Consider the following 13,881-nt stretch of genomic DNA (forward strand, 5'->3'; position numbering starts at 1 on the left):
TTGGAAGTCAGAAAGTGCCTTGGCATTAAAGACATGCTATCTAAAATTATTTTGGATACTGGATAATGTCCTTGAGCACCTTGACGTTCATGTCCTCTAGAATTGACTTCCAGTCTAACATCTATCATTACGCTGCTTGGTCGCGGATGTTATGCGAACATTTACGGCTCGCTGTAGACATTACTCAATGATGATTGTGCAGACGACGATCGAAGAAGGAGCAAATGCAGAAAAAGTCAAGAATGAATTTCTCTGATAGTACTGCGGGAGCTATAAATATAGGAGCATTCATCTCATTTTAAAAGAGCTTTTGGCCACAATGTGTGCCCATCTATTTCTACGGAGCCAACCATAAAGATTATGAAAGGCATTGTCACGTTAGCGAAGCAGATGGATAGAGAAGGGTTCAATGATGTGAACATAGAAGAAATTGAAGAATCAAAAAAGTAACAGCAATTTAGGAATCGACAGAGTAGGGATCAATCGAACTGACTGATCCTGAAGTCGAAGCGATACTCTACGAAAATGATCAAAATTAAGAAATGGAAGACATGTTCATTATGAACAACAAAGCGCCCCCAGATACTATGGGACGTTTTTCACGTGTAGAAAAATTGGTAGAGGAAGCCTTGTTACCATAAATTAACTAAAATGAAGAAACGGCTAACAGACATTATAATACTCTTGTGCTAATTGCGCTAATTTGTGAAAAATGTTGCTAAACTACATTAATGCTCCAAAGTAAATGAACAATGATCTTAGAAAGTGAAAATCTCCAAAACATATTCACCAGACAAGTGTGAATGGGATTACAGTACTCCAGTTTTTAACAATTCCGTTTGCAGAGAAGTTGATTACAACACACACACACACGCACGCACACTCTTCTCTCACTCTTTCTTTCTTTCGTATTTCCTGATTTCAGCATATGCATTTGCAGGTGCTCAGTGGGTTTTAAATGTGCCGTGGGTCACTAAAGTTATCTAGAAATGTGCCGCTGAATACTTAAGTGAACTGGAACAACGTGCGATACTAATAGTGGGCATTTAAAGGTCACTTAAGTAATCAGTAGTTGTGCCGCGGGTCACTTATCTATTCTGGGAATGTACTGCAGGTCACTTGAGTAATGCAAAACTGCACCACGGGTCCACCCAGAGCACATTGTTCTGCAACGAGCCCTCGGCTGACTGGAAATGCTCTGATGTAAACATTCCACAATAGAGCATTTTCTAGCCGTCTTAAAATTCTTCCAGATTGTTGCGCAGTAGTTCTGATTTAGTGACGGATTCGCATTGCGAGGAACGGGGTTCAAATCCCACCGTCGCCAAAATGGTGGTCGGCTGAAGTTGGTTTCCTGTGGTTCCCAACTTCGAGGCGCAAATGCTAGCCGATCTCCCCGTTAAAGAGCCTCGCCGCAGAGAGCAAAAGCCCTACAACGGTTCAATTATTAGACCATTACACTTCACTTATAGAAAAACTGTTATGTGTTTAGTGCTGCTCCATCTGCCATCAAACATTAAACTGAAAAAAAACAACTTTACGTTAGTTTCCCAACACGGTACACACACACACTCCGGCATGTACCAATTCGTTAGAAATTCCGTAGAGGAATCTGTATCACTAACTAAAGTAGTAGTATCACTAACTGTCTGTTCTTCGACGTACGTCGCAGATTTCGGCACATTCTGCTTTGGGGACCACGGGTCACTCTGGTGAGCAGCAAACGCGTGCCCCAGGTATTTCGAGTGATCTGCTAATTTGCTGCGGTCACTTGAGTGATGTGGAGGTCTGCCGCGAACCACTTAACTTGAGTGAGAATGTGCCGTTGCCCATTTCAAGTGAAGTGATCACACCCCTACCCGAGTGATGTGGAACTGCACCGCGGATCACTTAAGTGGTCTGGTAATGGGCTACATATTCAGGTTTGAGATCGCGGGCCACATCAGATGACTCCGAAGGTCATGAGTTGAGCATGTATGCTGTACAGGCAGAGATATTCATCGTTGTGGCGTGTATCTTTGCAGCGAGGTTCCCCCGACGCTATGGTGGCCGAGTGGTCATATCGACAGACTCGCATCGCAGGGACCCGAAACCGACCATGCCCCCCGCTTTGTCCCCATAGGGGATATAAGTTGGTCACCCAGAGGGTTTGGGCCATGGTGGAAGAGCGATGTAATGTCCGGAGCACTAAGTACCAAAAGACCACCAGCGGGTAAGAAGACAAAAAGTTGAAGTTACATGGGCAGGTGCATACGCACGTCGCCAGCAGGCCACGAAGGGGGCCCAGAAATAACTATAGACACACATATATAAGATATATAAACATATATATACAAACAAACACTCATATACATAATATATGCAAGACCGGCGACATTGTCCATTGACAGCAACGGGAATCAAGGAACTTCATTGTCTATCAGAAGCCGCGCACAAAGACACCGTGAGACAATCCCAAAATATCGCATCTCATGCCAGAGGATCATAGTTTGAGCCTGATGAAGGCTTGTTATCAGCTTGTGAGGGAACTGAAACATTCGTACTTTGGCGCTGCTTCGTGACTGTGATTTTGTCTTCGTTTGAAATGACGTATCTAATAAGGCGCTTAATTCTTTCGATTCTGGAGTGTTTTCTCAGTAACTGTTTCTTCCAAGTGGTGTAATTCTGTGACGTAGTAGAGCCAAAACGAAAATCCTTGGTATAATCGCATGCCGTAGCATAGTGAAAAAGACGGTTCCCTCTCCTCTACATTTACACATGCTAGAAAACCTACTCTTAGGCCGCGATTGCACCATAAACATTTGATAAAATATATTTTATAAAATTTGAAAAATTCCACCAATAAGATCGCCGGTTGCATTTGCTCGAATGTAACCGATGCGCTTATTGGTTGCATTTTTCGAGTTTGATGAAATCTCTTTTATAAAACTTGAAAAATCTAACCAATAAGGTTATTGGTTACATTCTAGAAAATGCAACCGGTGACCTTATTGGCTGCATTTTTCGAGTTTGATAAAAGAACTTTTATCAAAATTTTACAGTGTAATGCCAGCCTTATAAAACGATGAAGATAGGAGGGGAAGGGGCCATGCTCTGAAAAAAAAATTAAATAAAATAGCCTCTCCAGACCAGCCATAAGTAGAGCATTTTCCTTGTGGGAAGAACTTCATAGATCTTGTTACCTGTTTCGAGAGTAGCTGATTGGATCTTGTGTTCAGCTCTGTGATATGGAGTCTTTCCGGTTCAATTTGTCGTTAAAATGGATACCCAGGGTTTTAATTTTGTACATTCTCTTGGCGAAGTTGTTTGACAAACGAATTTGTGGCGGAAGTTTCCCTGGATCCGGGTTCGAGCCTCACCGTCGCCACAGTGGTGGTCGGCTGAAGTTGGTTTTCTGCAGTTCCCAACTTCTAGGCGCAAATGCGAGCCGATCTCCCCTTTGAAAAGTCTCGCCACAGAGAGCATCAGTCCTGCAAACAGTACAAGTATTCAGACACTAGGTACACAACACTAGATACGCAATCAGACTGTTAGGTACACCCACTTACACTTCCGGCACAACTCACTAGGTAGTAAATCGCCCATAGATGGCGATAGACCTGAGTTGTGCTCGGTTTGAAAGAAAGAAAAGCGAGGTCCCCCCCGTACGTCTTCACTGGTCGTATAACAGTTCTTAAGAATGCTTGTTTTATTCACCCCCAAATCGATTGTGGTCGTATCTCATGGACGAACTTTAGCGTTAGCTTTCATTGTAGGACGGGAACGGTATATATACGCTTGAAAACTGACTTAAATTCAATAATTTTAGCAACCATCGAGTATATAATTTATTCTCGAACCCATTTCTATATGCACATCCTGGTGGTATAATGTTTTTTTTTTTCTTTTGGTTCCGGCTATAACGCGATTTATTTTTATGGCTTTATCAATATTTTGGAAAAATCCTATTAAGAATCTTGTTTCGTTTTTCCTGTTCCCTTTTCTCCCTTATTATAATTTACTAAAGTGAAATATGAATAATTGTGGTCATTAAGGGTTTTGGAGAATAAAAAAAAACAAAACTGATAATTTATTACCGAAGTAATTACCTTTCCATACTAATAAGTATGGGCATTTTTCCCCATTTTTTGTCTTTCTACGGGGGGGAATCCTATTTGGGTTTTTGCCAAAGTTTTGTGATTTCTATAGTTCATTTTCGGAATATAATGAATTATATGCGATTAGAGAGAGAGATAATATAGCGAAGTATGCTTCCCCCACCCCCTCTCAATTCTCATACCTATAGTGCTTTGAATACGCGAGTTTTGTTCAATGGAGGCATTCCCTTCCCCCAAATTATCATAGAACTTTATATAACTGAAATTTTGTTCTTTTGTCTGCCGTGTAACATTTTTTTATTGTCTGATTTATTTCTGTAATCAGAATAAATCATAATTATTCGTCTTTATGATAATCATTGCTGATTGTTGCTGTATTTCTGTGTCGTTAGCATACTGTTCGAACAGGGAAGATCACAAGTCTCTGGAGATCCTCTGCTCTGAAATCAACGGGGACGCCCTGCTGTACTCCATGTTTAGGTGTAAGTATGATGCGTAAGCAACTTTGTATTTTTAGACATTGCAACTAGGACAATAATGACGGTTACAACAACTAATGAAAATTGAAGAACATTATAATGAGAATTATAGTCATTAATCATATCCCTGATTCTGACAAGTCTGACTGTAACGTGAGAAAGGTTTCTTCTTTTTCAAGTAACACGAGATTTTTTAACGATTTTAAAACTTTATAATGCGGTATTATTGGTTTTCAGTGTTAAGGTATCCGACTACGTTTAAAACGTCATTTTGGAAGAAAACATGGATTTTAATTTTTTTATTTTTTATAAAAGCCCTATTTGTTGTGATTCCAAAACGGGCCTTGTTTATACGATGCTCAAAATCAAAGTTACGTTCACTTTAGTGTTGCGTTTTTACATACAAGTAATACGCGAATAAAGACTTTAAACGTGTTTTACGAAGAATGCTATTTTTGACATTTTACTTGACTTTGTGACATGATTTGTAAAAATTGATGCATTGCATTCTTACGAAATTTTAATGTGATATTTTGCTATACAGTATATTGTTGAGATTATGAACCAAAATCTAAGGTCTATCACATATATTTTGGGAATTACAGTGTTTTATAGACAAAATGTAGGATGAAATTTCAAAAAATTCACACGTACTTAAACATATTTTGGTATAACTTATGAACATATCATGCAATCCTTTAAATTTCGGTTCATAACCTGCAACATTACTAGCGAAATGCACTGTGAAAATCACAAAGCATTTCATTGATAAAATTTTTTGCAATCGTGTTTCCAATATCACATGAATTTTGCCTGAAATTTCACATAAAAACGACTTTTTCATAAAACAAATATAATAGATAGACCAAAATTTGTCGCTGTTTTCACCATTTCGAGACACTTTGTATCAAAAAATGTAATTAAAGTTCACTCCAGAACCATTTTAAAGAAAAGTGACAAGAAAGGTGGTCGGATACCTTAATATGATAACATTCTGATAATACTTCTTCGTTATCGTTCACTGTCAGAACGCTATCGTATATTTTCAGAATTCTGAACCGCGATTGCTGGTCTCTCACAAATAAGAATGCAAAACAAATCGCCCAAGCGAAAACTTCACTTCATTACCTTATGCGCTTACTAATGCAATTTCTCATGTAATATTTATTTATCGAACATAAAATACACATGGTTCATGTCGCTGTTTTATTTGATTACAGTACACACGCCGGCAGTGCCGTGTCCATTCAAAGGCTCCTTCACGTTCAGTTATAGCGGCGGTAGCGGAGTATGCGCCGATCCAGTGTCCAGCGTCGATTCCTGTACCGAGGACTCCCATCTTTTGCTAAGGTTCCAGGCTTGCACGAGTGTTTTAGGCTCAGAGAGTCGTGGTAAGTTGCTGGGATCGAGTAGGGGGCCAACACCCACCTGTGGATAAGATACCTTATCTATACATGGGGTGTTGGTAGGGGAGACTGTTATCACCTTGGAACATTATTTTTCAGACTTTTCTACCGTAAAATTTCACTAAATTCGTTATTAGCATGTGGATGAAACATCCGGCGATATTTAAATTACCTTCCTTTTCTACTGTAACCGCGAGGTATGAATTTAAGATGGGACTATAAAACTTTTTTCCCAAGGTGCAACATTGGGTTTTGTACCTTGAAACAGAGTGAAATTACAAAGACGAAAAAACGAAAATATTACTGGAAAATGATATGAGAGTATTTTTAGTATGAATAACTTATTTGAATGAAAATATCAAAATCATGACAGAAATATATTACTTCACCAGGAAATAACCAAAGATAGGTGGAAGAGAAAACATTTGCAGTCACTCACTTGATCATTGATATGGTCATTTTTTCGACCATACAGTCGCTCACTTTCTCATATGATCACTCATACTTCCTTATAATTATGATCTGTTACTTTCATATTTTATGTGGTCATTCACTCACACAGTCACTCGCCTACTCACCTGGCTACTCATACAGTCACTCACGTACTCACCTGACTACTCTACTCATACAGTGACTCACACATTCACTTGGTCACTCACTCACTTATAGTCACTCACACTCATTTACTTCCACTGTCACTCACCTACTCACTTGGCTACTCTTACGGCCACTTACTTGGTCACTCATATCGTCATTTACTGACCTATACAGTCACACACACACGGTCACTCACACAGTCACTCACTTACTTGGTCACTCATACGGTAGCTCACTAAGCCATGCAGTCACTCACACTCATTTACTTCCACGGTCACTCGCCTACTCACTTGGCGACTCATACGGCCACTTACTTGGTCACTCATATGGTCATTCACTGACCTATGCAGTCACACACTCTCGGTCACTCAACACAGTCAGTGACTTACTAGGGCACTCATACGGCAGGGGCAGACAAAATGTCGGTGGCGAAATATCCGCGGGGCTGAATATGCCGCGGGGCGAATTGTCGGAGGCGTAATTTCCGGATCCCATAATGCAATACCATTGAAATTATTTCAAGTGTTTCAAGGTTTACTATATGGTTAAGGGGGGTACCTGCAGTTCCTCGTACCTGTGGAATTAAAAAAAAAAAATTATTTGATTGAATTTAAATCAATAGCAATCGATATCACAGGTTTGGCGAGAACTAGGAAAAAGAACTCGCCAAAAAAATAAAATGTGAGAGTTAATTCACTTCCTCTTCTGTTCTTTCGGAATCGTGAGGAGATGGATGAATTTCGTTCGTTTTCGACGACCGTGATATTAATCGAACCGAAAGTATCCGCCTACATTTTAAGCTGCGCGTTTCAAAACAATTCACCAAGCGCCATCAATTTTCACTCTCTCTCTCTCTCTCTCTCTCTCTCTTACTCTCCAGGCCGCCATTTTCTATTCTCTCTCTCTCTCTGTATGTTCCTAATAAATAAAGACGAATGATTTCGGTCTTGAAAGAGAATTTCGGACCGTCATTAATTTTTCTTGGCGAGAGTAAAAGCCGTGAGAGAAGAAATTTAAAAAAAGAAGAAAAAAATTGCATAGAAATTTCATTTCTGGTTGTTTTAACGATTTCAGATTCTTCTGTGGAATTCGCTCATTTTTCTTTATACTGTTAGTAGTGGGGGAGGGAGAGAAGTACTGTTATTTTGTTTTGTCCTCCCCCAGTAATGATATCTAGGGACACGTCATTTATCGAGAGCCATTTATGGATTTCTTTTGGTTGCCATTTATTTTTTTTTTAATATAAAATTGGAATTAATATTCGGCTGTTTTTGTTTTTTTTTAAATGGAGTTAATTTATCTATCGGATGGATTCATAATTTACTGTCATTAATAGTTGTTTTTTAATTAAATTATTTCCGATCTGAATTAATCTCGTGGACATTCGTTCCCGTTGTTGTGAGCTGTACGTGGGGGGAAATTTATTGCCATGCACAAGCTGCTGCTGCTGGTGGTTGTTATTGTTGTTGTTTTTTATATTTTTACTGTCTTATTATTGTTTTTTTTTCCGCCACTGATTCATTGCAGCTTCGTTTTAATTGAATTTTCAACGATGTAGAGAGATTTGTCCTAAGAGGGAATGAGAGAAATTGGCCCGTCTCTATATATACCGGGAGAAGAGACTTGGCCACGTCTCTTGGAGAAGGTCGAATTAGAGAGGAAAATTGTAGAGAGAGGGTGCTCCAGAATTTAGATGAGTGCGCGTCACTTCATTGGTTTGAAAATTTTTCGTGGGCCACTCAATCAAGTGATCTGGAACAGCGACCCAGATCTGTAAATGTACCGGGGGCGTCAATTAACCGATCTGTAGATGTGTCGAGGGTCATTCTAGTGATCTGGGAATGTGATGTGAGCCGCTAAAATGATCCAGAATTTTGCCGAGTGTTTTGAGTGATGTGAAACTGCACCGTAGATCTCCTGCGCGAGCCACAAATGCACCGACGGGCACAGAAGTGCTCTGGAATTGTGCGGCACGTTACTCGAGTGATATCTAAATGAGCTGCGAGTCACTCAAATGGCATTAAATTGCACCGCAGATCAATTGAGCGATCTATAACTACACCGCGTTCCTCTTAAGTTCTCTAGAACTGTGCCGCACGTTAGTCGATTGATATGTAAATGTGCCCGCTTATCACTTGATTGATCTGGGAATGCGCCACTCAAACGATGTGGAATCGCACAGCGAGCCCCTTGAGTGATCCGTTTATGTGTGCCGCCAAGTTCATTTTTACAAAACTAGTTTTGAAGTTTCGGGCCACATCAGAGGACTCCAAGGGCCATATTTGTCCCACGGGCCATGGGTTCAGTATGTGTGTTGTAGAGAAAGATGTAATTATTTTGTTGAAGCTCCAGAACATCTCTCTTTGCCTGAGGGTCCATGGTGTTGAGACGACACTGCTTACAACTCCCCACGATTGAAAACTGACGAAGGATCAATATTAATAAAGCTTCTGGAATAAATCAGACATCAAAATGAGACGATTGGATACTTAGAGGCCAGTGCCCACTCACAAGTCCAGGTACTTTCCAAGTCTTAGCAACACATTTGCCATATAAATTCCAAATGCGTTATCCAAGAAAACTATTGTACACACAGTGGTTAATATGTATTAGAGGTCATTCAAGTATTACGTAAGCAGATTTTCAGCCATTTTTGACCCCTCTCCCCCTTGTCAGCAAAAGTCAGCAAAACACTGACACCCCCTTCCCCCCTGTCAGCAAAATTTCGTCAGCAGCTTAGAATATTTCATATCTTCAAAAAGGGGTGGTTGGTGACGTAAGCAACCTTCAAACCCCACCCCCCCCCTCCCCCCGATGCTGACGTAATACTTGAATGACCCCTTAACAGTTACCGTGTGAATCCTAGTAAGTATTCGATTAAGCAGATAAAATTGCTGAACTTATTCCAGAGGATTTTTCCGCTTTAGCGAGGGTATCCGTATATCCGTTACTCAATTAAGCTGGGAAAAATCCCGAATTTGTTCGAAAAAAGCACGAAAACTTAAACATTGTCTTTCACGGAAGAAAATTTGATTCCAGAGGATTTGATCCGTTTAAGCGGGATATCCGTTTATCCGATTAATCAGGACGGACTATAATATGGGGTCACACATTTGTAAGGACCACTATTTTTGATCGCGCATCAAAAAATAATGAAGCAGACATTTTTGCTGCAGCATTTGTCCATATTTAATGTCATATCAGTAATGAACCGCACTCATTGTACACCAATAATTAAGTAACGTAACCGCCCGCACGTATAGTTAATAGCCCATAAAAAAGACTAGTATTCTGATAGTAATGGCTATATAGCAATAACAGATAACCACTGAATGGAAGTAAAGGAGAACAGAAAAATGCTCTCTATATATGTATCATATTTTTATCCATTTATATATAAAAAGTTCCGGAGAGATACACGTATTTTTATTTATATATATGTGATACTCGAGTATAAATGTATCGGTGGGGCATTTATATGATTTTGTTTTGGTTGTTCCATATTGTTTTATTGCCTAGAGACATTTGGTTCCCATTTTTTTCCCCTCCAGTTCCCATTATATAACTTCTCCGGCGTTCCTTCTTCGGTGCTCAGCGCCATCTGGCCGATGCAATAAAGGTGTTTTTATGTCCAGGACGTTTTCTATGCTTGGTTTTTTTTTTGGAATTGTTCTAAACAGCATTTGTCGTAGTCTCGTTCCGGCCAAATAGGAGTTTTTACTCTTTTATTTTTACGACATTTTCTTTTTATGTTGTATGATTTCTCTTAAAGTATTCATGGTTTACGACGATGTCGTTTTGATGAACGTCGTCGTCCTCTTTTTTTTTGAATCGCCTTTTAGCAATTGCCGTACGGAAAAAGCCATAAGATACCAAAGTAAACTGCCCTGGGAATTTTTTGTTTTTAACAGAAGAGTTTCCATGTTTTTATTTACTGGAAATGCTGTTTTATATTCAAGATTTGATCTTATGTATATATATTTTTTTTTCATGTTACATTACCTGATATCTCTCGAACAATACACGGCACTTCTGTAGACTTTTTTTTTTTTACATTATCGTTGCTAAAACACACGATCTAAAAACTTCCTAACGTTGTGTTTTATCTCCCGTTTATTGAATAATAAATGAGGATGTGAGAGGAGATTATGGGAAAATATGTATGGATTTAAAGGTTATATACTCAATTTTCGTGACTGTTCAACATTCAACGACGCCTTTGAAAGCAACGCTTGTGTGTGTGCCTGTCTCTCTCTCTCTCTCGTCGAGAATGTTTCAGGGTTTCGAAGTTTATTCTTAACCATAACCGTGGTTATTTTTGTTTCCTAGAAGATGGTAGTTTAAAAGAAAGAAGGTGAAAAATCTTTTGTGATCCAAAAAGACGTGCTCGTGCTCTCTCTCTCTCATCCCTCCAGCTGAGCTCATTGACGTCATTTGCGACGTCACCAGAGAGAGAGAGAACATACTTGGGCTGATTTTCGGGCCCTCGTTCCGGCATCTGGAGATTCTGGCGAGATACCCACCGCCGTGTAACTGTTGTTGTCTTCCGTGTTGTGTGTTTTGCGAAGTGTTTGCATATTTCCTTCCCCCCCCCCCCCCGGCCTATTTGTGGCTGTTCTGATCAGATCATCGGATTAAAACGTCTTTAAATTGTATATCAGATTTTAAACGTCTCTAGGAACCATTTTAAAACGGGAATGAGCTTAGAGACGTATTTGGAGGGCGGTACTTAGTGGCCCGAGGTGTAATCTTTTTGGGGGGGAGGGTCATTTCGAGGGGAAAAATTTTGAAGAATTGGAGAAATGTACGTCCGCCTATGGCTAGAGACCGGAGGGGACTAAGTCAGTAAGTGACCAAACGAGTGACATAGAGAGTTTTCAAGAAAAATTTCAACCAAACAAAAATAATGTGGAAGCCCGCGAGTGACCAAAAATAATGCGCAAGCACGGGAATGACACCGTAGGTCACTCACATTCTGAAAGTGAGGCAGTGAGTGACCAAAACATTGACTTTGCAAGCATGTGGGAGACAAAAAGTACAAGGGACCAGGTGAGTGAGTGACCTAGAGAGCCAATGACCAGGTCAGTGAGCGACCAAAAGAACGATATTAGAGAGTGTGCGAGCATGGGAGTGACTGAAATAGTGATCCAGAAAGAAGAGGGTCAGGTCAGCGAGCGGTCTACGTGCGTGAGACCAAAAGAATAACTACTTGGAGACAGAGGAATATTGTCGGGGGGGGGGGGGGGTGGCAAATTTGAGGAATGAGTGGTCAACAAAACTGGACTAGAATGGGAGATTGGGTGGCAAAGTATGTGTAGTCCACACGCGACAAAACCGTAAATCCTCCTTTGGGTGAGCTTTAAAAAAAAAGGAGGTCCAAAGTGTCTCCGCTTAATGTTTTTTTACCAACTTATTTTATAATATTGGGATGAATCGAGAAGTACTTTGGTGTCTATCCATATTCTATCTATACTTTGGTGAAGACAGCCATATTTTCCTATAGGCTATTTATTGATTTCTATAGTGTACTTATCATATTTGGCGTAATTTTTAGTTTTTCCTTAAATATACGTTCGTTCTGGACTGCTACGTTTCACAAAAATTGGACATCCACTTCTTTTTATTGGCTTTTTTTTTTCTCAGTCTCCTTGTGGAGCAATCCGCTTATTGTGTTCATTGAATCTGTATTTTCCTGAACCGGCCGCCGAGCATGGGTTGGAAATCACTGCTCTGAGGAATTTGTAGTGAATTTGTATATGCTGGAATGTTCCGTGTATGTGTTTTGTGTACCTCACGTTAAGTTGATGAATGCATGTCATGTTCGAGAAGTGCTGCCATCTGTCCTTCAAATTCAAAAACGACAAACATTGCTGCTCCGAAGTCTTTTTTTTGGAGATGAGATCTTGTGGTATTCATGGCTTTAAACCTGACCCAAGTTGAGACTTGGAAAAAAAAAACCCCTGATTATTGTGTATGGGTAGTGGCCTCGACGTATCCAAGTTGTCTTAACGTATACGTACGTTTAATTATTTTGCTTTTGTTCTCTGTTGTGCCCTTGGAGGGCGCCAACTTTCGTAATGGAGAGTAACAATTTTAAGTACTGTATTGTGATCGTTTTAATTATATATAATTTTCTTTTCATTTTGATGTCTGATTTATTACAGAAACTTCGTTAATATTGATCCGTCGTCACTTTTCAATATACGGTACAAACTATAGTAACGGTGTTAAACAGCAGTTGAATTGTTCCCACGTAATCGAGTAGCCCGGTTAATCGGATATTGTGTACTGGACTTGTTCATGTCCATTTAAGCGGGGGTCGACTGTGTTTTATATCAAAAAACAAACCGGAATTCTGGTTAATTTTCTACTCCAACTACTGTATTCTGTAGCCAGAAACGTTGCTACGCATTTATAATATGAAAAATGGCATTCTCAATTTCAATATAAGAATTTTCTGTTAAAATTTTAAATATTTTTAAAACCCATAAGAGTTCGTAGTTTCGCGTCATTCATTTATAGACTTCTAGGTTGAAAACAAAATCTAAAACTTGGCAGAATTGATGCGTCTCGAATCTCCTTCAGGAACCTCCGGTGATAGGATAAACATCCCGAAAAAGAGCCAATTAAACGAAAACCTTGATTTAAATGACTCCCGCCATAATTTGTCCTAAAGTTGTTGTTTCTTGGGAAATAAATGGCGGAGAATCGGGAGCCGCAGCTGTTGTTCGGAATACTAAATGTATGTGATGTTTGGCTTCCTCTCTTCTCTGGTTTGAAATACGTATGTGTGTGTGTGTGTGTGTTTTTCCTGTGAGAAGAAAGTCAAACAAACGGGAGAAAAATAAATAAATAAAACGTCTCTGTGGCCATAAAAACGTTCAAGTAGGAGATTTACGACTTTCTTCAAGTATGTACGTTCGAGATGTTCTAAAACGATCATTTTGTTTTGGGGTTGAGAATAAGAAGCGCTAAGTAAAATATCGGCGAGAGTCTTTTTCCCAAGGTTTTATTTCTTCGTACTGTTTGTTCCCAACAGCTGCTTACTTACTCTAGAAAAAAGTTTTTGTAAGGTTCTTTAAGAGAAAAAGATATCTCTCTCAAAAAAATGCCTCTTATTTTTCCTTTTCCTGGCGGATACAAATCATATAAAATGGTTTCGAAAGTTATTTAATAACTCATGAATTTTCAAAATTTTATTTCAAGACTTTCCCGAATACCGTATCAGTAATTTCCAGTTGTGATGACATTCAAATAAAACTTCCCCTCATATTTTCCGTTCCAATTCGAACCTTTATTATA

General features: G+C 39.5%; 1 protein-coding gene across 1 annotated transcript in view; it reads left to right on the forward strand.

Moving 5' to 3' along the window:
* LOC149080763 (uncharacterized) overlaps positions 1-13,881 on the forward strand; it is a 216,555-nt gene that overhangs the window by 178,555 nt on the left and 24,119 nt on the right. Inside the window, exons 4-5 of the mRNA XM_089237455.1 lie at positions 4,490-4,579; positions 5,797-5,967. Coding sequence (XP_089093581.1) covers positions 4,490-4,579; positions 5,797-5,967 — 261 coding nt within the window. The remainder of the gene's footprint in view (positions 1-4,489; positions 4,580-5,796; positions 5,968-13,881) is intronic.

The sequence above is a fragment of the Pholcus phalangioides genome, unplaced genomic scaffold, assembly GCF_987345545.1.
Source record: "Pholcus phalangioides strain wild (caught in Gottingen) unplaced genomic scaffold, Ppha-v1.0 ptg000010l_1, whole genome shotgun sequence".
Classification (NCBI taxonomy): Eukaryota; Metazoa; Arthropoda; class Arachnida; order Araneae; family Pholcidae; genus Pholcus; species Pholcus phalangioides.